The sequence below is a fragment of the Panulirus ornatus genome, chromosome 13 (assembly GCF_036320965.1).
Source record: "Panulirus ornatus isolate Po-2019 chromosome 13, ASM3632096v1, whole genome shotgun sequence".
Lineage (NCBI taxonomy): Eukaryota > Metazoa > Arthropoda > Malacostraca > Decapoda > Palinuridae > Panulirus > Panulirus ornatus.
Genome location: NC_092236.1, coordinates 45,507,660 through 45,533,813, shown reverse-complemented (window position 1 = coordinate 45,533,813; position 26,154 = coordinate 45,507,660). Strand labels below are relative to the sequence as shown.

Here is a 26,154-nt window from a genome sequence, read left to right as displayed (position 1 = left end):
TATATATATATATATATATATATATATATATATATATACATATATATATATATATATATATATATATATATATATATATATATATATATATATATATATATATATATATATATATATATATATACATATATATATATATATATATATATATGTGTACGTGTAGGAAGAGAGGAAAGTGATTGGTTCTCAGTGAATGTAGGTTTGCGGCAGGGGTGTGTGATGTCTCCATGGTTGTTTAATTTGTTTATGGATGGGGTTGTTAGGGAGGTAAAGGCAAGAGTTTTGGAAAGAGGGGCAAGTCTGAAGTCTGTTGGGGATGAGAGAGCTTGGGAAGTGAGTCAGTTGTTGTTCGCTGATGATACAGCGCTGGTGGCTGATTCATGTGAGAAACTGCAGAAGCTGGTGACGGAGTTTGATAAAGTGTGTGGAAGAAGAAAGTTAAGAGTAAATGTGAATAAGAGCAAGGTTATTAGGTACAGTAGTGTTGAGGGTCAAGTAAATTGGGAGGTGAGTTTGAATGGAGAAAAACTGGAGGAAGTGAAGTGTTTTAGATATCTGGGAGTGGATCTGGCAGCGGATGGAACCATGGAAGCAGAAGTGGACCATAGGGTGGGGGAGGGGGCGAAAATTCTGGGAGCCTTGAAGAATGTGTGGAAGTCGAGAACATTATCTCGGAAAGCAAAAATGGGTATGTTTGAAGGAATAGTGGTTCCAACAATGTTGTATGGTTGCGAGGCGTGGGCTATGGATAGAGTTGTGCGCAGGAGGATGGATGTGCTGGAAATGAGATGTCTGAGGACAATGTGTGGTGTGAGGTGGTTTGATCGAGTAAGTAACGTAAGGGTGAGAGAGATGTGTGGAAATAAAAAGAGCGTGGTTGAGAGAGCAGAAGAGGGTGTTTTGAAATGGTTTGGGCACATGGAGAGAATGAGTGAGGAAAGGTTGACCAAGAGGATATATGTGTCGGAGGTGGAGGGAACGAGGAGAAGAGGGAGACCAAATTGGAGGTGGAAAGATGGAGTGAAAAAGATTTTGTGTGATCGGGGCCTGAACTTGCAGGAGGGTGAAAGGAGGGCAAGGAATAGAGTGAATTGGAGCAATGTGGTATACCGGGGTTGACGTACTGTCAGTGGATTGAATCAAGACATGTGAAGCGTCTGGGGTAAACCATGGAAAGCTGTGTAGGTATGTATATTTGCGTGTGTGGACGTATGTATATACATGTGTATGGGGGGGGGGGTTGGGCCATTTCTTTCGTCTGTTTCCTTGCGCTACCTCGCAAACGCGGGAGACAGCGACAAAGTATAAAAAAAAAAAAAAATATATATATATATATATATGTATATATATATATATATATATATATATATATATATATATATATATATATATATATATGTATATATATATATATATATATATATATATATATATATATATATATATATATATATATATATATTCATATATATGAATATATATATTCATATATATATATATATATTTTTTTTTTTTTTTTTTGCTTTGTCGCTGTCTCCCGCGTTTGCGAGGTAGCGCAAGGAAACAGACGAAAGAAATGGCCCAATCCACCCCCATACACATGTATATACATACGTCCACACTCACAAATATACATACCTACACTACTTTCCATGGTTTACCCCAGACGCTTCACATGCCCTGATTCAATCCACTGACAGCACGTCAACCCCGGTATACCACATCGATCCAATTCACTCTATTCCTTGCCCTCCTTTCACCCTCGTGCATGTTCAGGCCCCGATCACACAAAATCTTTTTCACTCCATCTTTCCACCTCCAATTTGTTCTCCCACTTCTCCTCGTTCCCTCCACCTCCGACACATATATCCTCTTGGTCAATCTTTCCTCACTCATTCTCTCCATGTGCCCAAACCATTTCAAAACACCCTCTTCTGCTCTCTCAACCACGCTCTTTTTATTTCCACACATCTCTCTTACCCTTACGTTACTTACTCGATCAAACCACCTCACACCACACATTGTCCTCAAACATATCATTCCCAGCACATCCATCCTCCTGCGCACAACTCTATCCATAGCCCACGCCTCGCAACTATACAACATTGTTGGAATCACTATTCCTTCAAACATACCAATTTTTGCTTTCCGAGATAATGTTCTCGACTTCCACACATTCTTCAAGGCTCCCACGATTTTCGCCCCCTCCCCCACCCTATGATCCACTTCCGCTTCCATGGTTCCATCCGCTGCCAGATCCACTCCCAGATATCTAAAACACCTTACTTCCTCCAGTTTTGCTCCATTCAAACTTACCTCCCAATTGACTTGACCCTCAACCCTACTGTACCTAATAACCTTGCTCTTATTCACATTTACTCTTAACTTTCTTCTTTCACACACTTTACCAAACTCAGTCACCAGCTTCTGCAGTTTCTCACATGAATCAGCCACAAGTGTTGTATCATCAGCGAACAACAACTGACTCACTTCCCAAGCTCTCTCATCCCCAACAGACTTCATACTTGCCCCTCTTTCCAAAACTCTTGCATTCACCTCCCTAACAACCCCATCCATAAACAAATTAAACAACCATGGAAACATCACACACCCCTGCCGCAAACCTACATTCACTGAGAACCAATCACTTTCCTCTCTTCCTACACGTTCACATGCCTTACATCCTCGATAAAAACTTTTCACTGCTTTAACAACTTGCCTCCCACACCATATATTCTTAATACCTTTCACAGAGCATCTCTATCAACTCTATCATATGCCTTCTCCAGATCCATAAATGCTACATAAAAATCCATTTGCTTTTCTAAGTATTTCTCACATACATTCTTCAAAGGAAACACCTGATCCACACATCCTCTACCACTTCTGAAATCACACTGCTCTTCCTCAATATGATGCTCTGTACATGCCTTCACCCTCTCATTCAATACCCTCCCATATAATTTACCAGGAATACTCAACAAACTTATACCTCTGTAATTTGAGCACTCACTCTTATCCCCTTTGCCTTTGTACAATGGCACTATGCACGCATTCCGCCAATCCTCAGGCACCTCACCATGAGTCATACATACATTAAATAACCTTACCAACCAGTCAACAATACAGTCACCCCCTTTTTTAATAGATTCCACTGCAATACTATCCAAACCTGCTTCCTTGCCGGCTTTCATCTTCCGAAAAGCTTTTACTACCTCTTCTCTGTTTACCAAATCATTTTCCCTAACCCTCTCACTTTGCACACCACCTATACCAAAACACCCTATATCTGCCACTCTGTCATCAAACACATTCAACAAACCTTCAAAATACTCACTCCATCTTCTTCTCACATCACCACTACTTGTTATCACCTCCCCATTAACGCCCTTCACTGAAGTTCCCATTTGCTTCCTTGTCTTTCGCACTTTACCTCCTTCCAGAACATCTTTTTATTCTCCCTAAAATTTAATTATACTCTCTCACCCTAACTCTCAATTGCCCTCTTTTTCACCTCTTGCACCTTTCTGTTGAACTCCTGTCTCTTTCTTTTATATATCTCCCACTCAATTGCATTTTTTCCCTGCAAAAATCGTCCAAATGCCTCTTTCTTCTCTTTCACTAATAATCTTACTTCTTCATCCCACCAATCACTACCCTTTCTAATCAACCCACCTCCCACGCTTCTCATGCCACAAGCATCTTTTGCGCACTCCATCACTGATTCCCTAAATACATCCCATTCCTCCCCCACTAAAACACTTTACTTCCTCCAGTTCTTCTCCATTCAAACTTACCTCCCAATTGACTTGACTCTCAACCCTACCGTACCTAATAACCTTGCTCTTATTCACATTTACTCTTAACGTTCTTCTTTCACACACTTTACCAAACTCAGTCACCAGCTTCTGCAGTTTCTCACATGAATCAGCCACCAGCGCTGTATCCTCAGCGAACAACAACTGACTCACTTCCCAAGCTCTCTCATCCACAACAGACTTCATACTTGCCCCTTTTTCCAAAACTCTTGCATTCACCTCCCTAACAACCCCATCCATAAACAAATTAAACAACCATGGAGACATCACACACCCCTGCCGTAAACCTACATTCACTGAGAACCAATCACTTTCCTCTCTTCCTACACGTACACATGCCTTACATCCTCGATAAAAACTTTTCACTGCTTCTAACAACTTGCCTCCCACACCATATATTCTTAATATCTTCCACAGAGCATCTCTATCAACTCTATCATATGCCTATATATATATATATATATATATATATATATATATATATATATATATATATATATATATATATATATATATATATATATATATATATATATATATATATACATTCAAACTTTGGCTGTTAACTATTTTGGAAGAGATCTTGATATATTCTGAAGAATACCTTGGGGATGCGGGATTAAGAATGCTTCCCACGTATTCCCTGCGTGTCGTAGAAGGCGACTAAAAGTGGAGGGAGCGGGGGGCTGGAAATCCTCCCCTCTCGTTTCTTTTTTTTTTTAATTTTCCAAAAGAAGGTGTGGGAGGCAAGTTGTTAGAAGCAGTGAAAAGTTTTTATCGAGGATGTAAGGCATGTATACGTGTAGGAAGAGAGGAAAGTGATTGGTTCTCAGTGAATGTAGGTTTGCGGCAGGGGTGTGTGATGTCTCCATGGTTGTTTAATTTGTTTATGGATGGGGTTGTTAGGGAGGTGAATGCAAGAGTTTTGGAAAAAGGTGCAAGTATGAAGTCTGTTGGGGATGAGAGAGCTTGGGAAGTGAGTCAGTTGTTGTTCGCTGATGATACAGCGCTGGTGGCTGATTCATGTGGGAAACTGCAGAAGCTGGTGACTGAGTTTGGTAAAGTGTGTGAAAGAAGAAAGTTAAGAGTAAATGTGAATAAGAGCAAGGTTATTAGGTACAGTAGGGTTGAGGGTCAAGTCAATTGGGAGGTGAGTTTGAATGGAGAAAAACTGGAGGAAGTGAAGTGTTTTAGATATCTGGGAGTGGATCTGGCAGCGGATGGAACCATGGAAGCGGAAGTGGATCATAGGGTGGGGGAGGGGGCGAAAATTCTGGGGGCCTTGAAGAATGTGTGGAAGTCGAGAACATTATCTCGGAAAGCAAAAATGGGTATGTTTGAAGGAATAGTGGTTCAACAATGTTGTATGGTTGCGAGGCGTGGACTATGGATAGAGTTGTGCGCAGGAGGATGGATGTGCTGGAAATGAGATGTTTGAGGACAATGTGTGGTGTGAGGTGGTTTGATCGAGTAAGTAACGTAAGGGTAAGAGAGATGTGTGGAAATAAAAAGAGCGTGGTTGAGAGAGCAGAAGAGGGTGTTTTGAAGTGGTTTCGGGCACATGGAGAGAATGAGTGAGGAAAGATTGACCAAGAGAATATATGTGTCGGAGGTGGAGGGAACGAGGAGAAGAGGGAGACCAAATTGGATGTGGAAAGATGGAGTGAAAAAGATTTTGTGTGATCGGGGCCTGAACATGCAGGAGGGTGAAAGGAGGGCAAGGAATAGAGTGAATTGGAGCGATGTGGTATACCGGTGTTGACGTGCTGTCAGTGGATTGAATCAAGGCATGTGAAGCGTCTGGGGTAAACCATGGAAAGCTGTGTAGGTATGTATATTTGCGTGTGTGGACGTATGTATATACATGTGTATGGGGGTGGGATGGGCCATTTCTTTCGTCTGTTTCCTTGCGCTACCTCGCAAACGCGGGAGACAGCGACAAAGCAAAAAAAAAAAAAAAAAAAAAAATATATATATATATATATATATATATATATATACATATATATATATATATATATATATATATATATATATATATATATATATATATATATATATATATATATATATATATATATATATATATATATATATATATATATATATATTTCTTAAATGTTGACCGACATTATACAGGCAAAATATATGCCTCAATCATAGCCATATCCTGTGAAAGGAGAATAGGGCAATAATTCTCCCCGAGTTCATTAATGCGTCAGGTACCCATTTATCAATCAACCTTGAATGCTATCAGCTTAACTACGTGTCCCAGTTCTTAATGATTAAAGTACTCACATCATGACAAGGACTATGTTTTACTTCGCCATGTCTGATCATGGATGTCATTGAAGGAAATATGTCAAGTGAAATGATATTCCGGTGCTGCTAATATAGCAGAAACCTGCTTTGGGCCTCTCAAACAGGCTGACCTTTCGCAGTGTGTCAACAGTGAAGGAAGGTGGCTATCACTGAGGAGGCCAGCACTATAAATACCGCCTCCGTCCCTCTCACCGCCAGTCCACTTCTACGGATCGTTGAGGAAACAGGCCCAGAGGTAAAACACCCGAGTTGTATTTTGTTCAGAGTGATTGCCATGTCCATCTTACTGAAGCCAACTTCACAACTTTATAGAATACGGACAAACTCAAAAGTGTAAAGGAATTGATATATGTGTGCCTTTCGTAGCTGTGCTGAAGGCAACAACTTGAGTACCGAGCAGGTCGCTCTGGTAGATCCTGCATCATGTTGTGGTCGTGGCAATATACCGGACATCTTTTTTCTTGATCCTCATCGACGTCAGGAGTTCAGAGGTAGAAAGTGTATTTACCTCTGGCATTATTTTTTGCAAAGATATGGCTGCGCGTTCACCTGCAAGGTCACTAACCCAGACAAAGCTCTATACACCGTGAATCCTCGTTGAACAATGTTCTTTCTTTTCTTTTCTTTTCTTCTTTTTTTCTTCTTACAGTACGAGAAACATCAGATGATGATCACCAAGAGATCAGTCACTCCTACTGTCACAGCGACGTATAACGTAATAAATCTCGTTCAGTTTACCAACATAAAAATTGATATTCCTCATTACGTAAATATTTCTGAATACTTTGTTCATCTCAGCCCACTGATAACTCCTCAGTTGCACTTAGCTATATCATGTAAACTGCTTTGAGATCCCAGATGATATTCTTACTGTGATTTCTGATAACACTGTTGCCAGATGATGTCTGCCTGTGCTCGGTTGGCGGTGGTGGTGTTGGCTGTGGTGGCAGCGGTGGTGGCTGAGCCCAGCTACCCTCGTCCGTCCCCCTGCTACCCCAAGACCCAGTACGTCACCCAATACAAGACGCAAGTCCAGCAGGTCAGTACTAAAGGGAGGTCCAAGAGTCAGGTCCAACATGGTATTGCTAGAGGAAGATTTATGACACTGGATGGAAAACACTGTAGGACAACCAGTTATTAAAGAAGATTAAAGATTATATTAATGTAGGTTCAGCAAGTCTGTGCTGGAGAGTGCATCGAAGAAGGGATTAGTTGCTAGAGCAGTTCCAGCTTATCACATCGTATACTGAAGAAGACTCAGAGATGTACTTACATTGGCGTAACCTGAGGGACAGTACTGAGGAACCCAGGGTATGAGATGGTGGAGCAGTTTTCAAAGATGGGTTGCTAAGCCATGATAACCTAGATTGCATTAAGGATTCAAGGGATGAGATGCTGTAACCACTGAGGAAAAAATCAGAAGTGAGAGAGTGGGGTAGCTTCATTGAATCATTGCTGGATAATCGATTTCCAAACACATGAACAAAAACTTGAAAAAAAAGATATACATTTTTCTTTTTTCTTTTTTTCTTTTTTGGTAAATTGCTTACATGATATATCCATCTTCCAGGTCCCTGTGTATTCAACTGTGTACAAGACCCAGGTTGTCCCAACCACTTTATACCAAACGCAGTACCAAACCCAGTACCAGACCCAGTACAAGACCCAATATGTTCCCCAGTATGTCACCCAGACCGTTTATAAGACTCAGGTTCAATATGTGACTCAGGTCCAGACCCAATACCAGACCCAGTACCAGACTCAATACGTCACCACTACCCAACTTGTCCCAACCTACGTCACCCAAGTTGAATACCAAACCCAGTACGTGACTCAAACCCAGTACCAGACTGTGTACAAAACAGAGTACAGGCCCCAGTACGTAACCACAACTCAGGTACAGTACCAGACCCAGTACCAGACCCAAGTGGTGCCCCAGTACCACACCGTCACCCACACCCAGCAGAGCTACAAGACCGTCTGCCCCAAGCCTGCCTACGGCTACGGTTATTGAAGGACCGGCCCCTCAACACGTTGAGAGATGCTCCTTAAGTATTTATTGAATGTTCGCTCATAACATTCGTATCTCAGTCCAAATGTATATAATAAAACTGCATAAAGAAACGTGGACAATGTTTCAGTAAATCCAATGTTCCCTTTCATATCTTTTGTTTACCTTGCAGTGCTCCGATGGAAAATAGTTTTTCATGAGGATTAGAATTGAGAAAATAGGGTGTAGCTGAAAACCCTAATGTGGAATACCATCTTTTTACGATTACAAGGTAATCTAGTTTTATTACCATGAAATTTATACATTTTTTGCCTGTAAGAAAAGTCTGGATCTTAAACAGACATCAAATGGGCACACAGAGATGAGCAACTACTGACACACGTATGCGTAATCCTTGTGATGAATCCGGGAGACTGATGGGAAATATGTAAAGGTAAATTGTAAAGGTAAAATCCATTCTCGAATTAGAGATCTTAGAGATAATCTGGAAGAAACTGGTAATGAACTGAAGAAGACACTACGATAATCTTGTAGATTCCTTACAACGTAATTGTCTTTGACTCAGTCCTGAAATCTATTCAATAAGAAATCTAGTTCTTAATATAGAAACTTTTTTTCCGGATGGAGCAGAGTTTCTTATGAATTTCGCAGGATGATTGGTCATTTCTTCTGGTAGATTTATATCTAGCATATGTTTTATCATTCACATGATACGACGTCCTGAGACTGCACAATTATCTTTAATGAAATATTGATGTTCACAATGGTTTAGGATGAGACTGTCTCTGTAGCGATATGAACGAGTTCCGATGGGATCGACGCGTCTGCGGTGCCGCCTGCAGGCGAGAGACAAAAGGAATGTCATGTGGCAGAAGGTGAAAGTGGTGAGGTGAAGTCTAAATGATTGCTGGTGAGAGTCGGAAGCAACAGCGAATGGTGCGCCTTCTTGAGATATGGTGTGGCAAGGACTGAGGATGATCTGCCATGCATTTTTCTGCAACTTTTTTTAGAATTCCGTGTTGTGTGGTGGGCGAGGGAGATGACCAGGCGGGGTAAACACACGTGAGTTGGGAGTAATGGAATCTGTGAGGATGCCCATATGTTCAATTGCAGGGAGTATCAAGGATCAATTATAACACAGAGAAGTAACGTAGACCGTATAACCTGGAAGGGACTTGGGGCTAGTCAGTCTTTCGAGGGAGTGAGAGACCTGAGAACGAGGAGGGTGTTCTGTATGATCACAATCTTGGTATGGTTCATGTTGAACTGGACGGAGGTGGTACAGGACGAGAGGCTGGCAGGAGTGTTCTGGAGAGCGCTGTAGTCATGAAATCTGTTGTCATTGCTAACATCAATGGAAAGGTCTTCAATATAGTTTCATTGTGCAGGGGTTTCCATCAGGGCATCATCTATAAGACAAAGGAAACACAGGATCTCGTCCTTATGTTCTATGGGATCCCACAAGTGAAGGGCTGGAAGGTAGAGGTGGATCGTCGAGAACAAACACTCTGGCAGACTCTCCTCACTACAGAGGTCTGGAAACCATGAAATGCAACTTTTCCATTGCATTATAATCATGGTTATGTAGATGATAGCTGTAGATGATCAGATAGAAAACTTTAGTGAAGTCAGCGAAGTTGAGTCTTCATATTTTGCGATATATTTCGTCTAGACAGATGATGAGGTAGGTGTTGATGAGTAATGGCTTCATATTTCCAAGCTGCTGGGGTGTAAGCGTGGTTAAACAGAAATCTCTCAAAGCGTAAGCTAGGCAGGGGTGATGACAAGGTCGCAAGTAATCGAGAGCTTGTGAGCTTGTTGACTTAGCTATTCAAAAGAAGTCTATAACGTCCAGTCATCGGGCAATTTTTACTGATGAAAAAAGCATCAATAATGGGGATGGCGAGTTTCCCTAGTGTAAGGGAGAAGAATTCCACGAGTATTTTCATAGGTAAGTCACGAGGTGTTGTGGAGCGTTAGACGTTACGACTGTATAACCGTCTGGGTGTCTGAGTCGTGTACTGACTCACCGGGTGGGTATTAGGGCTGGAGAGAATGGTTCGGGGTGGAGTGTGGCGTGTGTGTGGCGAGAGTCTGGTGTCAATTCAAGTTGAGCTTCTTCACTGGGGAGATTTAAGATTATTATTATTCTTTAATCCTATAAGACGTTTCTCGATCTATATCAGCAAGTGGTTTGGCTTTTCAATTATTCGCATTTGATTTATACAATTTCCAAGCGAAATTGATTTTTATCCCAAGTCATGAATACGATTACTTTTGTTTCAACAATGAGCCATTTTTTCTTACTTTTGCCATCGGAAGCGGCAATCTATTTATGAAACCGACGATGACCCGAAATGCCACGTCCGTTATTAAAAGACGAAAGATTGCTCTTTGTTGAAATATAAGTAATTATTTTCATTCTTGAGGCAAAATTTTTAGAGAAATGTCTAGATCCAGTACCAAAAACTGAAAATTCATCAACTTTTTGAGGTAGGCCGAAAAAAAGTAATTTCGGACGAAAGAAAATGTGTAACACAGAGAAAGGAAAAGAATGTAGCCTAATTGAACTGCTGAATTATTCTAGTTCCCCCGTGTCGCACGCTGGTACCTGGTGCTTTGTGGTGTTGCTGGAGATTGGTTAGCCGCTACGACTTCTTTGCTGAGCATATTTTGTTAGTCAGTTTCCTGCGGAAGACCTTATCTGTGTCGTTGCCATGGTGTGTGATCCATGTCACGTCATCTGGATGGAGTCTTATAAACATCTCTGGGTAGAAGCTTTTGTGATGGTGCGGATGCCATAGTTCCATTTCGTTCTTACCTTATCCACGCTCAGTACTTCAGTCCGATGGTACTGAACAATCTGAAGTCCGAAGCGAATTATTGCGACACCAGTAGCGAGCCCATATGTCTTAGCATTCGACCTCCTCCGTGTGATCTTAGTTGAGGAAAGGAGCCATAAAACAAAGTTTTACTACGATCGACGTAAGCGATGCTGACTGGAATGACAGGTACTGGTGGCCCATACTGAGTAAAATGAGGTCAAGGGTGTCCTGACCGTGTGTGGGAAAATCCACAATTCGTGATAAGTTGCAGCTTCCTGCAAGGACGGCGGTGTCACTTTCATTAAGATTTTTACACACCGCTAACTTGGCAGGCAACTTACCACAAGATATCATCTGCTCGAGGCTGTTCATGGATTTCGGAGCGGCTAACAACAACATATAAGTGAAAATAGTGAGTGAAAAATATTTTGAGCGATCGGGGCCTAAACATACAGGGGAGTGAAAGGTGTGCGTGGAATAGAGTGAATCGAATATATAACCAGGTATAACCAGGGTCGACGTGCTGTCAATGGGTTGAACCAGGGCATGTGAAGCGTCTTGGGTAAACCATGGAAAGGTCTGTCGGGCCTGGATGTGAAAAGGGCGGTATGGTTTCGATGCATTACATATGACAGCTAGAGATTGAGTGTGAACGAATGTGGCCTTTTTGTCTTTTCCTAACGCTACCTTGCGCCCGCGCGCGCGTGCGGAGTGCTGTTTCATGTGTGGTGGGGTAGCAACGAAAATTGATGAAGGCTCAAGTATGAATATGTACATGTGTATATATGTATATGTCTGTGTAGGTATACGTTGAAATATATAGGTAGGTATATGTGCATGTGTGGGCGTTTATGTACATACATGTGTATGTGGATGGGTTGGCCTATTCTTCTGTTTCCTTGCTCTTCCTCGCTAACGCGGGAGACGGCTATCAAGTATGCTAAGATGAATGTATATATAAATATATATATATATATATATATATATATATATATATATATATATATATATATATAGCTTCGTCTCTTCGATGTATATCAATTGACTGTTATATTCCTCTCTCGTGTCTCCCCTGATGATGTGATTATTACACGAAAGTGCACTTCGGAACTTTTCGTGTTTCATTTTCCCCGTGGACTCATAGGAATATCTTGATCACGCGAAAAATTGTATATATATATATATATATATATATATATATATATATATATATATATATATATATATATATATATATATATATATATATATTTATTTTTTGTTTATTATACTTTGTCGCTGTCTCCCGCGTTTGCGAGGTAGCGCAAGGAAACAGACCAAAGAAATGGCCCCCCCCCCCCCCCATACACATGTATATACATACGTCCACACACGCAAATATACATACCTACACAGCTTTCCATGGTTTACCCCAGACGCTTCACATGCCTTGATTCAATCCACTGACAGCACGTCAACCCCGGTATACCACATCGATCCAATTCACTCTATTCCTTGCCCTCCTTTCACCCTCCTGCATGTTCAGGCCCCGATCACACAAAATCTTTTTCACTCCATCTTTTCACCTCCAATTTGGTCTCCCTCTTCTCCTCGTTCCCTCCACCTCCGACACATATATCCTCTTGGTCAATCTTTCCTCACTCATTCTCTCCATGTGCCCAAACCACTTCAAAACACCCTCTTCTGCTCTCTCAACCACGCTCTTTTTATTTCCACTCATCTCTCTTACCCTTACGTTACTCACTCGATCAAACCACCTCACACCACACATTGTCCTCAAACATCTCATTTCCAGCACATCCATCCTCCTGCGCACAACTCTATCCATAGCTCTATCTATCGCAACCATACAACATTGTTGGAACCACTATTCCTTCAAACATATATATATATATATATATATATATATATATATATATATATATATATATATATATATATAGAAGTGACTTACATACAGAATACTGCTCTCTCTATGTCTGTGGTGAAATACCAAATACTTTTCCAAATTCCTAGTGAATTCATTATAAAGGAAAACAAAATAAGAAAATTATTTTGAAGGTTTGTTGAATGTGTTTGATGATAGAGTGGCAGATATAGGGTGTTTTGGTCGAGCTGGTGTGCAAAGTGATAGGGTTAGGGAAAATGATTTGGTAAACAGAGAAGAGGTAGTAAAAGCTTTGCGGAAGATGAAAGCCGGCAAGGCAGCAGGTTTGGATGGTATTGCAGTGGAATTTATTAAAAAAGGGGGTGACTGTATTAGTTGACTGGTTGGTAAGGTTATTTAATGTATGTATGACTCATGGTGAGGTGCCTGAGGATTGGCGGAATGCGTGCATAGTGCCATTGTACAAAGGCAAAGGGGATAAGAGTGAGTGCTCAAATTTCAGAGTTATAAGTTTGTTGAGTATTCCTGGTAAATTATATGTGAGGGTATTGATTGAGAGGGTGAAGGCATGTACAGAGCATAAGATTGGGGAAGAGCAGTGTGGTTTCAGAAGTGGTAGAGGATGTGTGGATCAGGTGTTTGCTTTGAAGAATGTATGTGAGAAATACTTAGAAAAGCAAATGGATTTGTATGTAGCATTTATGGATCTGGAGAAGGCATATGATAGAGTTGATAGAGATGCTCTGTGGAAGGTATTAAGAATATATGGTGTGGGAGGCAAGTTGTTAGAAGCAGTGAAAAGTTATTATCGAGGATGTAAGGCATGTGTACGTACGTGTAGGAAGAGAGGAAAGTGATTGGTTCTCAGTGAATGTAGGTTTGCGGCAGGGGTGTGTGATGTCTCCATGGTTGTTTAATTTGTTTATGGATGGGGTTGTTAGGGAGGTGAATGCAAGAGTTTTGGAGGGGCAAGTATGAAGTCTGTTGGGGATGAGAGAGCTTGGGAAGTGAGTCAGTTGTTGTTCGCTGATGATACAGCGCTGGTGACTGATTCATGTGAGAAACTGCAGAAGCTGGTGACTGAGTTTGGTAAAGTGTGTGGAAGAAGAAAGTTAAGAGTAAATGTGAATAAGAGCAAGGTTATTAGGTACAGTAGGGTTGAGGGTCAAGTCAATTGGGAGGTAAGTTTGAATGGAGAAAAACTGGAGGAAGTAAAGTGTTTTAGATATCTGGGAGTGGATCTGGCAGCGGATGGAACCATGGAAGCTTAAGTGGATCATAGGGTGGGGGAGGAGGCGAAAATCCTGGGAGCCTTGAAGAATGTGTGGAAGTCGAGAACATTATCTCGGAAAGCAAAAATGGGTATGTTTGAAGGAATATTGGTTCCAACAATGTTGTATGGTTGCGAGGCGTGGGCTATGGATAGAGTTGTGCGCAGGAGGTTGGATGTGCTGGAAATGAGATGTTTGAGGACAATGTGTGGTGTGAGGTGGTTTGATCGAGTAAGTAACGTAAGGGTAAGAGAGATGTGTGGAAATAAAAAGAGCATGGTTGAGAGAGCAGAAGAGGGTGTTTTGAAATGGTTTGGGCACATGGAGAGAATGAGTGAGGACAGATTGACCAAGAGGATATATGTGTCGGAGGTGGAGGAGACCAAATTGGAGGTGGAAAGATGGAGTGAAAAAGATTTTGTGTGATCGGGGCCTGAACATGCAGGAGGGTGAAAGGAGGGCAAGGAATAGAGTGAATTGGATCGATGTGGTATACCGGGGTTGACGTGCTGTCAGTGGATTGAATCAGGGCATGTGAAGCGTCTGGGGTAAACCATGGAAAGCTGTGTAGGTATGTATATTTGCGTGTGTGGACGTGTATATATACATGTGTATGGGGGTGGGTTGGGCCATTTCTTTCGTCTGTTTCCTTGCGCTACCTCGCAAACGCGGGAGACAGCGACAAAGCAAAGAAAAAAAATCTACTTATTATTCATTATCTATCTTATCTTTATGGAATGTGATCATAAATATATCTTTCTCGAGAATGAACTTTATATAATTAGATAAAGTAAACTTGCAGACATGGAAGACTTAGGGGGAGGGAGAGAGGGAGGGTCATTAAGACCTATATACTACTATCAACAAGATTATACAACGCTGTTATCAGTTGCATCCATATTACATATCCATGTTATCGGAACAAGAATACAGGGGAGCCTCTGGCCAAAGCTACCATAGAGTCGAGGATCACTGCATTCTTGATTTCCAGTAACGTGTTACCTCTGGTGTTGCCACATCCTCGTAAAGATGATACGTAACTTTCCCGGATTTGTCACGTCTCTCAAATCGCGGTAGATGTCGTCTCTGAAGACGCAACAAGATTTCCGTAGTTCCTTCCGGGGGAAATCTGGACCAAGTAACAGGAAATTCAAGTCGAATTATGGACTCAGCACCGTGTGAACCCAGTGACAGGCCATCCGTCCCAGAGGGGATCTACAGTATATATACCGGTGTCTTCGCTTTCATCGTCAGTTCACTGCTTAGGATCGTGAAGGAAACAGCTCCTAAGGTAAACTTCTAAAAGATTATTTATATATATATATATATATATATATATATATATATATATATATATATATATATATATATATATATATATATATATATATATATATATATATATATATATATATTCATATATATATATATATATATATATATATATATATATATATATATATATATATATATATATATATATATATATATATATATATATATATATATATATATATATATATATTGGAAAGGATCACAATTTTACGCGTGATCAAGTGTATTCCTATGAGTCCACAGGGATATGAAACACGATAAGTTCCTATGTGCACTTTCGTGTAATAATCACATCATTAGGGGAGATACAAGGCAGAAATATGTCAGTGGATATACAACAAAGGACGCCATTTGGTAAACAAGTGACAGTCACTTGTTTATCAAATGGCGTCCTAGCTACGTCTCTTTGTTGTATATCAACATATATTTCTTTTTGTATCCCCTCTAATGTGATCATTGCTCGAAAGTTCACTTGGGAACTTATCGTGTCATATTTCCCCGTGGATTCATAGGAATATATATATATATATATATATATATATATATATATATATATATATATATATATATATATATATATATATATATATATATATATATATATATATATATATATATATATATATATATATATATATATATATATATATATATATATATATACTATACTTTGTCGTTGTCTCCAGGTTAGCGAGGCAGCTCAAGAAAACAGACGAAAGAATGGCCCGACCCACCCACATACACATGTATATACATACACGTCCACACATGCACATATACATACCTATACATCTCAACGTATACGTATATATATATATATATATATATATATATATATATATATATACACACAGACATATACATATATACACATGTACATAATTCATACTGTCTGCCCTAATTCATTCCCGTCGCCACCCCGCCACACATGAAATGAAAACACCCTCCTCCCGCATGTGGCGAGGTAGCGCTAGGAAAGACAACAAAGGCCACAGTCATTCACACTTAGTCTCTAGCTGTCATGTATAATGCACCGAAACCACAGATCCCTTTCCACATCCAGGCCACACAAAACCTTCCATGGATTACCCCAGACGCTTCACTTGCCCTGGTTCAATCCATTAACAGCACGTCGACCCCGGTATACCACATCGTTCCAATTCACTCTATTCCTTGCACGCCTTTCACCCTCCTGCATGTTCAGGCTGCGATCACTCAAAATCTTTTTCACTCCATCTTTCCACCTCCAATTTGGTCTCCCACTTCTCCTCGTTCCCCCTACCTCTGACACATATATCCTCACTCATTCACTCCATGTGACAAAACCATTTAAAAACACCCTCTTCTGCTCTCTCAACTACACTCTTTTTATTACCACACACCTCTCTTACCCTTTCATTACTTACTCGATTGAACCACTTCACAACACATATTGTCCTCAAACATCTCATTTCCAGCACATCCACCCTCCTCCGAACGACTCTATCTATAGCCCACGCCTCGCAACCATATAACATTGTTGGAACCACTATTTCTTCAAACATACCGATTTTTGCTTTCCAAGATAACTTTCTCGACTTTGACACATTTTTCAACGCTTCCAGAACTTTCGCCCCCTCCCCCACCCTATGATTCACTTCCGCTTCCAAGGTTCCATCCTCTGCCAAATCCACTCCCAGATATCTAAAACACTTCACTTCCTCCAGTTTTTTCCATTCAAACTTACCTCCCAATTGACTTGTCCCTCAACCCTACTGTACCTAATAACCTTGCTGTTATTCACATTTACTCTTAACTTTCTTCTTTCACACACTTTACCAAACTCAGTCACGAGCTTCTGCAGTTTCTCACCGGAATCAGCCACCAGCGCTGTATCATCAGCGAACAACAACTGACTCACTTCCTAAGCTCTCTCATCCACAACAGACTGCATACTTGCCCTTCTCTTTAAAACTCTTGCATTCACCTCCCTAACAACCCCATCCATAAACAAATTAAACAACTATGGAGACATCACGCACCCCTGCCGCAAACCAACATTCACCGAGAACCAATCACTTTCCTCTCTTCCTACACGTACACATGCCTTACATCCTCGATAAAAACTTTGCTTCTAACAACTTACCTCCGGCACCATATATTCTTAATACCTTCCACAAAGCATTTTTATCAACTCTATCATATGCCTTCTCCAGATCCATAAATGCCACATACAAATCCATTTGCTTTTCTAAGTATTTCTCACATACATTCTTCAAAGCAAACACCTGATCCACACATCCTCTACCACTTCTGAAACTACACTGCTCTTCCCTAATCTGATGCTCTGTACATGCCTGCACCCTCTCACTCAATACCCTCCCATATAATTTCCCAGGAATACTCAACAAACTTATACCTCTGTAATTTGAGCACTCATTTTCATCCCCTTTGCCTTTGTACAATGGCACTATGCAAGCAATTCCGCCAATCCTCAGGCACGTCACCATGAGTCATACATACTTTAAATATCCTTACCAACGAGTCAACAATACAGTCAACCCCTCTTTTTAGTAAATTCCACTGCAATACCATCGAAACTCGCTGCCTTGCCGGCTTTCATCTTCCGCAAAGCTTTTACTACCTCTTCTCTGTTTACCAAATCATTTTCCCTAACCTTCTCACTTTGTTATCAAGCATATATATGACGAATAGTATGAAAGAAGAAAGAAAGGTATATATATATATATATATATACATATATATATATATATATATATATATATATATATATATATATATATATATATATATATATATATATATATATATTTTTTTTTTTTTTCTCTTTTCTTTCAAACTATTCGCCATTTCCCGCATTAGCGAGGTAGCGTTAAGAACAGAGGACTGGGTCTTTGAGGGAATATCCTCATCTGGCCCTCTTCTCTGTTCCTTCTTTTGGAAAATTAAAAAAAAAAAAAAATAATGAGAGGGGAGGACTTCCAGCCCCCCGCTCCCTCCCCTTTTAGTCGCCTTCTACGACGCGCAGGGAATACGTGGGAAGTATTCTTTCTCCCCTATCCCCAGGGATAATATACACACACACATATATATATATATATATATATATATATATATATATATATATATATATATATATATATATATATATATATATATATATATATATATATATATATATATATATATATATATATATATATATATATATATATATATATATATTCCTATGAGTGCACGGGGAAAAAGAAACACGAAAAGTTCCCAAGTGCACTTTCGTGTAATAATCACATCATCAGGGGAGACACAAGAGAGAAATATAACAGTCAGTTGATATACATCGAAGAGACGAAGCTAGGACGCCATTTGGTAAACATGTGATTGTCCATAACATGTTTTGGACAATCTTTCTATACTTGTTCTCTTTTGCGTACTGATCATATTTCGCCAATTAGATAGTGATGGTCTATACAAATTAGATAACTTTATTGTTAATAAAATTTCTCAGAACGAGGAAACAATAACCTTCTTGAATTCAATGGTGCTCAAACCCATTTCTCGTTGTATCTCATTTTACAGTTCATCCCAATAATGATATACTGGTCATGTTGAGCATAACCAAACCCTCCAACCTATCCCGGCAACTTCACATACACTTTATCATAGAGTCGGCTTCTCAAAAGCTGGGAGAATTTTATAGGTGATAGAGGTGTATTTAGTGTGGATAGCTATCTATTTTCTGTAGGGTTTGTCCTAGTATGCAGTATTCTGCACCCACCTAGGTGCATCTTCCTCTAACTCTGTATTAACCAGTGAAATCTAAAGACTCCCGTCCCATTTATTCTCTGGGTATCACTTCTCTTCACCTATCCCTGTAAGTGACCTCCGATATTGCTGCTTTGGAATCTCTCTAATTCTTTAAGTATCATGTTGGACACTTCTCGTGAAATGTCTAAATGTTTCTCCGCCCACAAGGCTCGGACTCGAGGCAGAGATCCTGCTGCTGCTTCCTGTAGTTTTGTGTGGAGGCCAACCACTCGAGGACTGACTGACCGTTATGCTACCTCATTTTTCCCCCGAGCAACTAAGCTATGGAATGTTTTTCTTCCTTTCATCTGTCTTCCTACCTATAACTTTTCTTCCTTTGATTCTCATCTGCATACACTTGCACAACTCTGATTAACTACTTTTTTCTCTCACTTTATTCCTTGCATCCAAGTTTTCCTGCGACTAGGGTATGTTCTGCTTGTGCCATGTCGATTGCTACGTAACAACCAAAAAAAAAAAAGAAAAGAAAAAAGAAACAAATGTAGATCACTAATGATCTCTATCTTCTTCAATATCAGATGTTATAAAAAGCCAACTTTAAGATATCATCCAATCTTCACCGCGATGAATGAGGTAACACAAAAATTTTTTGTAAAGCGCCATATAAACAGAAGATTTGAGAGAAGACAAAACAGATGTGCCAAAAACAGAGCATCCCAGACACTTACAAGACTATCAGATAACCATCATTATATTATTTGTATTGACTTAGCTTTTCGAATGCTTTATCACTCATCTCGCTTTCTCTTAACACTACTGCCAGATGATGTCAGCCTGTGTCCGTGTGGCGTTAGTGGTGTTGGCTGTGGTGGCGTTGGTGGCGGCAGAGCCCACTTATCCTCGTCCAGCCCCCTGCTACCCCAAGACCCAGTATGTCACCCAGTATAAGACGCAGGTCCAGCAGGTCAGTATTGTACGAAACATAAGGAATTAGAACCCTAGGACAGTTCATGATTGGGAAGGACTTAAGGAATTAGAACACCAAGACAGGCTGGTAGTAGACAGGATTCCAGAGATTAGAACCTTAGGGCAAGTCAGTTGAAGGGCGAAATTAAAGAATTTAATAGTTGAATAAAACTAACAGGTTAGTATAAGGGAGCCACTACTTTTAAGAGGACAGCATCTTTCTCAGTAGCATTAAGGCCAGACCACCTCGCTTAGACTTTAGGCCTGCGAGGTCTGTGTATGAATGTGACTCTTTAATATCATGGGATTCTGAGTTGGTCCAACGAGTGAGTGCTTACACCTCAAGAGATCGACTGCTGCGAAGTGACTTTGAGAGAGAGAAAGAAGATGGCATGTTGGAGTAAGTCTATCGACTGAGTGATGGATGGCTATGAAGGTTGTATTAGGAAAAATCTTACATATATCTGAGAGGAAACTGTTTTGATGAGCTGAGCACATTATATACGAGACACCGACTAACTGCACTCTTTTTTCTGTTCCATCATACAGGTCCCTGTGTACTCGACTGTGTACAAGACCCAGGTTATCCCCACCACTTTATACCAAACGCAGTACCAAACCCAGTACGAGACCCAGTATCAGACCGAATATGTTCCCCAGTACGTCACCCAAACCGTCTATAAGACTCAGGTCCAATATGTGACTCAGGTCCAGACCCAATACCAGACCCAGTACCAGACTCAGTACGTCACTACCACCCAACTTGTCCCAACTTACGTCACGCAAGTTGAATACCAAACCCAGTACGTGACTCAAACCCAGTACGAGACTGTGTACAAAACAGAGTACAAGCCCCAGTACGTAACCACAACTCAGATCCAGTACCAGACCCAGTACCAGACCCAAGTGGTCCCAGAGTACCACACCGTCACCCACACTCAGCAGAGCTACAAGACCGTCTGCCCCAAGCCTGCCTACGGCTACTGAAGTACTGGGCACGCAGCAAATTCAAGCGATCTCTAACGTCATCTGTATATAATAAAGTTTCGAGAAAGTTTCACTGACATTTATTTTCCCGTTTTGTCTTGTACATCTACCTGCTACAGGCATAAAAATAGATGGACTCTAAAGAGAATTAAGTCCTGGATAATCGTGTATGTCTAAATTTATCAAGTACATGATCGATCATTCTTGCAATACTTGTTGATTTAGTTTTATAAGTATCATATCAGCGTGTTCTTGCTGGCGAACTCCACCTGTATGTGGTTACGATCTGAGTGAAAAGTCACCTTCGGCGAGACTGTATGATCGTCACTGGACGAAAAGGAGTACTCACGAGTGAAGGATCTTCATATACCGAAGGAGTCTTGCATATCCTGCTTCTGATTGTAGGTCATTCCTGATGCAGCGGTATCCCGAAAACAGGATCCTTAGGACATGTAAATAATGAATCAATTGTTATGTTTCCTAGTAAGTAAACTGTGCCTTATCAGACGCCAAAAGAGTACACAGATAGGCAATTACAGACACAACTGTTCAATAGATAAGAAGTATTTAGGAAACAAATGGTTATCAGAAACACTGTCTCTTGAGGATGATGGATGGGTACATGGATGAGAATGTACACCATAGTTAAACCAAAGACGCTCGGGTTAATGAAAAAAAAAATAGTTATCAGACTAATCAAACACCACAACGGTTTTATATTCTCTTGAAATTATATGCCTATTGAATTTCCTTGACGTACTTGACATATATTCAACAATAAAATCACATTTTCATGAGAATCCTTTTTTTTTTTGAGTAAGCACTATAGAGTTTCTAATTGATTTCCTGCAAGGACTGACAGCTTCTACAGGAAAAGGACTCATATATAGCGTGTAATCTCATTTTCTTCTTGAACGATGTATTGAGTTTCCAGGGTTATTTCTGTCCAGTATGGTGTTCACATTGGCTGAGGAGCAAATATTCCACCTGCGGTCTAGACGAGATCGAATGGTCTTGATGAGGCTGTGTCGCTGAACTGCAGCTCGGACACTATGGACCTCACTTGGGGATCGGCGATGGTGATTATGCAAAACATTCTTCTCAAACTGTTGGGTAAAGTCCATATGATGGATGGAAGCAGCCTAGAATGAGCGCCACTTGCCTGTGGTGTTGGATGGATGGTGATGATTTGGCATGTCCTTTCCTTCACTATTTCTAAAACTTACTCTCGTGCTCTGGACTTGGATGATAACTAAGCGTGGCAGGTACACACTAGTTTGAGAAAAAAGCACGAGTTGTATTGATGATCAAGACAGACATTCAGTGCAAGCACTTCGTGTGTGTGAAGATGTTATAGAATATCATTAGAAATGTTCATGATCGTATTGACATGTTCCTTTCATTATAGTCTACTGTCCGAAGCCAACAGGGAACCTTGGTGAACTAAGTAATCTGGAGGGGACGAAACTCACTGAAACTGTAGACATTAAGACATGGATGATAGCGAGGCTAACGTGCAGATCTCGGGTTCTACATTCATTCGTGATGAAGTCCTTGGCGGTGATCTAGTTCTAGGAACTCTTTAGTGTTTTCTATAGGGAAATCCACAGTGGAGAATCATAGTCAGTGTCTACACCTCTGGTAGGTTGATTGACGTACGCATAAGGAACCCATCTTTGTTTACTGTGAAACCTCACAGGTGAGGGACTAGAAGACAGAGATGGCCCAAAGAACGATTGCTGTCTCACGACTCTCACTGAAGAAGTCTTTGAGCCATAGAGTGAAACTCTTCACTGCCCAAGGTTGATGACCTTGTTGTTGATTGTTATGGGTGACTAGGTCCAAAGCTTTAGTGAAGTCAGCGAAGGTGAAAGCTAAACAGGCCATGCCTCTCTGTAACCCGCATACACAGGCCTTCCCTCTCTCTTACCTGCAATACATGAAGTTTCAGAAACTATGTCGTGGATTGTGGAAGGATCTTCATGGTACAAACTTCCGAGGGTCTATGAAATCGGTAATATCTACGTAAACCCAATAAAACAAAATTTTTTCATGGTAAACTGAGGATCAGGGTAATGAACAGGCTGCAACTGATTGAGAGATTAGGGATTGTGGACCTCGATATTTGTTTATGAAGACTTATGATCAGAAGATCATCAGAGGAGCATTTTGACTGATAGAAGAAATACTGACGGTGAAGAAAGGGACTTGGTTTCTTCATGGAAAAAATGTTCGTTGAGTTTCATCGGTACGTCTGTGGATGTCGTAGGGTGTTGTACGTTGAAGTTATATGACTGTCCAGTTTCTTCAAATCCATGTACTGATTCTGATGGTGTCGGAATGTAGGCTAGACTGCAGGTAGTGCCAAGCTGGCGAAGTCTTAATGACTAATGACGAAGTGTCTGGTAGTAAGCCGGTGAAGCGGGCAACACAAGGAGGAGGGAGTCTGCCTCTGCACACCACCAACCTCCTCTATTTTCCCAGACCAGCGGATGACGTTGGAATATATCAGGTGTTCTAATCTTACAGATTAATGAGATTTCTTCACTGCGATGATGTCGCTAATTTCTATTCTCCAGAGGTCCTCGTACAGGTAAGTATTGTGGCAGCGGGCCTCGTCTCAATGCTACATTAGCCTTATGATGTTGAGTGTGTGACCCAGGGTGCGTCATCTGGTTGGAGTCTCATGGTCATTTCAGGGTTGAAACGATGATACACACATTACAACTAGTGTGTGAATGTGAGGAAATGAGACTGTCCTTCATATCTCCTAGCGCAGGATCGCTAAGCTGGACTCGGCGAATTAGCATGAAATAAAAAGAAGCGATGAAAGGCTTTCGCGATGGTGCTGATACAACCCCAGTTTGTTCATGGGTCACCCAGTGTCCAAAGTGAGACATTGCGGAGCCAGTAAATGGTCTGCATGTCTTAACGTCGGCCCAGTGTGCTGGATCTAAGTGTGGGAAAGGAGTCATAAAACTTATTTATGTTTACTACGGACGATGGCTAGCATTGGCTAGGGTGGTAGGTAGCAGTCAGCAATAATAAGTGACGAGGGCCGTAACCGTGTGCGGAAGTATGTGAACTTTGTGATGATTGCTGATGTTTCTGTAGGTCAGTGGGGTCGGTATGATCATGGACCTTGGCCTACTCTACTCTCCCGGCCACAGCTTCCATACCCAGCTCTTTCTCTATTCATTTCAGAGGAGCCCCATCTCTCCATTGCTTTGTTTTCCATGATCTTATTTCCTATAAAACCAAGTTTTCTAAGGGAGTGCCTCCCCTCTATGTTATCATGATCAAGGGTGGCATTTGCTTCTACTATGATGAATATATATATATATATATATATATATATATATATATATATATATATATATATATATATATATATATATATATATATATATATATATATATTTTTTTTTTTTTTTTTTTTTTTTTCCCAAAAGAAGGAACAGAGAATTGAGCCAGGTGAGGGTATTCCCTCAAAGGCCCAGTCCTCTGTTCTTAACGCTACCTCGCTAATGCGGGAAATGGCGAATAGTTTGAAAGAAAAAAAAAAAAATATATATATATATATATATATATATATATATATATATATATATATATATATATATATATATATATATACGCAAAAATTACATACATACTGTTTTATTTATTTACTTTGCTTTGTCGCTGTCTCCCGCGTTAGCGAGGTAGCGCAGGGAAACAGACGAAAGAAAGGCCCAACCCGCCCACATACACATGTATATACATGCATATCCACACACGCACAATATACATACCTATAAATCTCAATGTACACATATATATACACACACAGACATATACATATATACACATGTACATAATTCATACTGTCTGCCTTTATTTGTTCCCATCGCCACCTCGCCACACATGGAATAACAATCCCCTCCCCCCTCATGTGTGCGAGATAGCGCTAGGAAAAACACCAAAGGCCCCATTCGTTCACACTGTCTCTAGCTGTCATGTAATAATGCACCGAAACCACAGCTCCCTTTCCACATCCAGGCCCCACACACTTTGCATGGTTTACCCCAGACGCTTCACATGCCCTGGTTCAATCCATTGACAGCACGTCGACCCCGGTATACCACATCGTTCCAATTCACTCTATTCCTTGCACGCCTTTCACCCTCCTGCATGTTCAGGCCCCGATCACTCAAAATCTTTTTCACTCCATCTTTCCACCTCCAATTTGGTCTCCCACTTCTCCTCGTTCCCTCCACCTCTGACACATATATCCTCTTGGTCAATCTTTCCCCACTCATTCTCTCCATGTGACCAAACCATTTCAAAACACCCTCCTCTGCTCTCTCAACCACACTATTTTTATTACCACACATCTCTCTCACCCTTACATTACTTACTCGATCAAACCACCTCACACCACATATTGTCCTCAAACATCTCATTTCCAGCACATCCACCCTCCTGCGCACAACTCTATCCATAGCCCACGCCTCGCAACCATACGACATCGTTGGAACCACTATTCCTTCAAACATAGCCATTTTTGCTTTCCGAGATGATGTTCTCGACTTCCAAACATTCTTCAAGGCTCCCAGAATCTTCGCCCCCTCCCCCACCTATGATTCACTTCCGCTTCCATGGTTCCATCCGCTGCCAGATCCACTCCCAGATATCTAAAACACTTCACTTCCTCCAGCTTTTCTCCATTCAAACTTACTTCCCAGTTGACTTGACCCTCAACCCTACTGTACCTAATAACCTTGCTCTTATTCACATTTACTCTTAACTTTCTTCTTTCACACACCAATCACTCTCCTCTCTCCCTACTCGTTCACATGCCTTACATCCTTAGTAAAAACTTTTCACTGCTTCTATCAACTTACCTACCACACCATATACTCTTAAAACCTTCCACAAAGCATCTCTATCAACGCTATCATAAGTCTTCTCCAGATCCATA

General features: G+C 40.7%; 2 protein-coding genes across 2 annotated transcripts; both read left to right on the top strand.

The window, feature by feature from the left end:
* Positions 1–6,252: 6,252 nt before the first annotated feature.
* On the top strand, positions 6,253–8,264 carry LOC139752617 (uncharacterized). The gene is made up of 3 exons (XM_071668372.1): positions 6,253–6,375; positions 7,039–7,179; positions 7,711–8,264. Exons 2-3 carry the CDS (start codon positions 7,039–7,041, stop codon positions 8,152–8,154), a joined length of 585 nt encoding a protein of 194 aa, XP_071524473.1. The 5' UTR covers positions 6,253–6,375; the 3' UTR covers positions 8,155–8,264.
* Positions 8,265–15,393: 7,129 nt separating this feature from the next.
* Positions 15,394–21,260, top strand: LOC139752616 (uncharacterized). Its single transcript, XM_071668371.1, has 3 exons — positions 15,394–15,426; positions 20,062–20,202; positions 20,754–21,260. The coding sequence occupies exons 2-3, from the start codon at positions 20,062–20,064 to the stop codon at positions 21,189–21,191; spliced, it is 579 nt and encodes a 192-aa protein (XP_071524472.1). The 5' UTR covers positions 15,394–15,426; the 3' UTR covers positions 21,192–21,260.
* The last annotated feature ends 4,894 nt before the right edge of the window (positions 21,261–26,154 follow it).

Bases quoted from the DNA above. Each gene is read 5' to 3' on its own strand.
- LOC139752617 (XM_071668372.1), top strand. From the start codon at position 7,039: ATGATGTCTGCCTGTGCTCGGTTGGCGGTGGTGGTGTTGGCTGTGGTG. The intron at 7,180-7,710 runs GTCAGTACTAAA...TCCATCTTCCAG, and splicing joins ACAAGACGCAAGTCCAGCAG to GTCCCTGTGTATTCAACTGT.
- LOC139752616 (XM_071668371.1), top strand. From the start codon at position 20,062: ATGATGTCAGCCTGTGTCCGTGTGGCGTTAGTGGTGTTGGCTGTGGTG. The intron at 20,203-20,753 runs GTCAGTATTGTA...TCCATCATACAG, and splicing joins ATAAGACGCAGGTCCAGCAG to GTCCCTGTGTACTCGACTGT.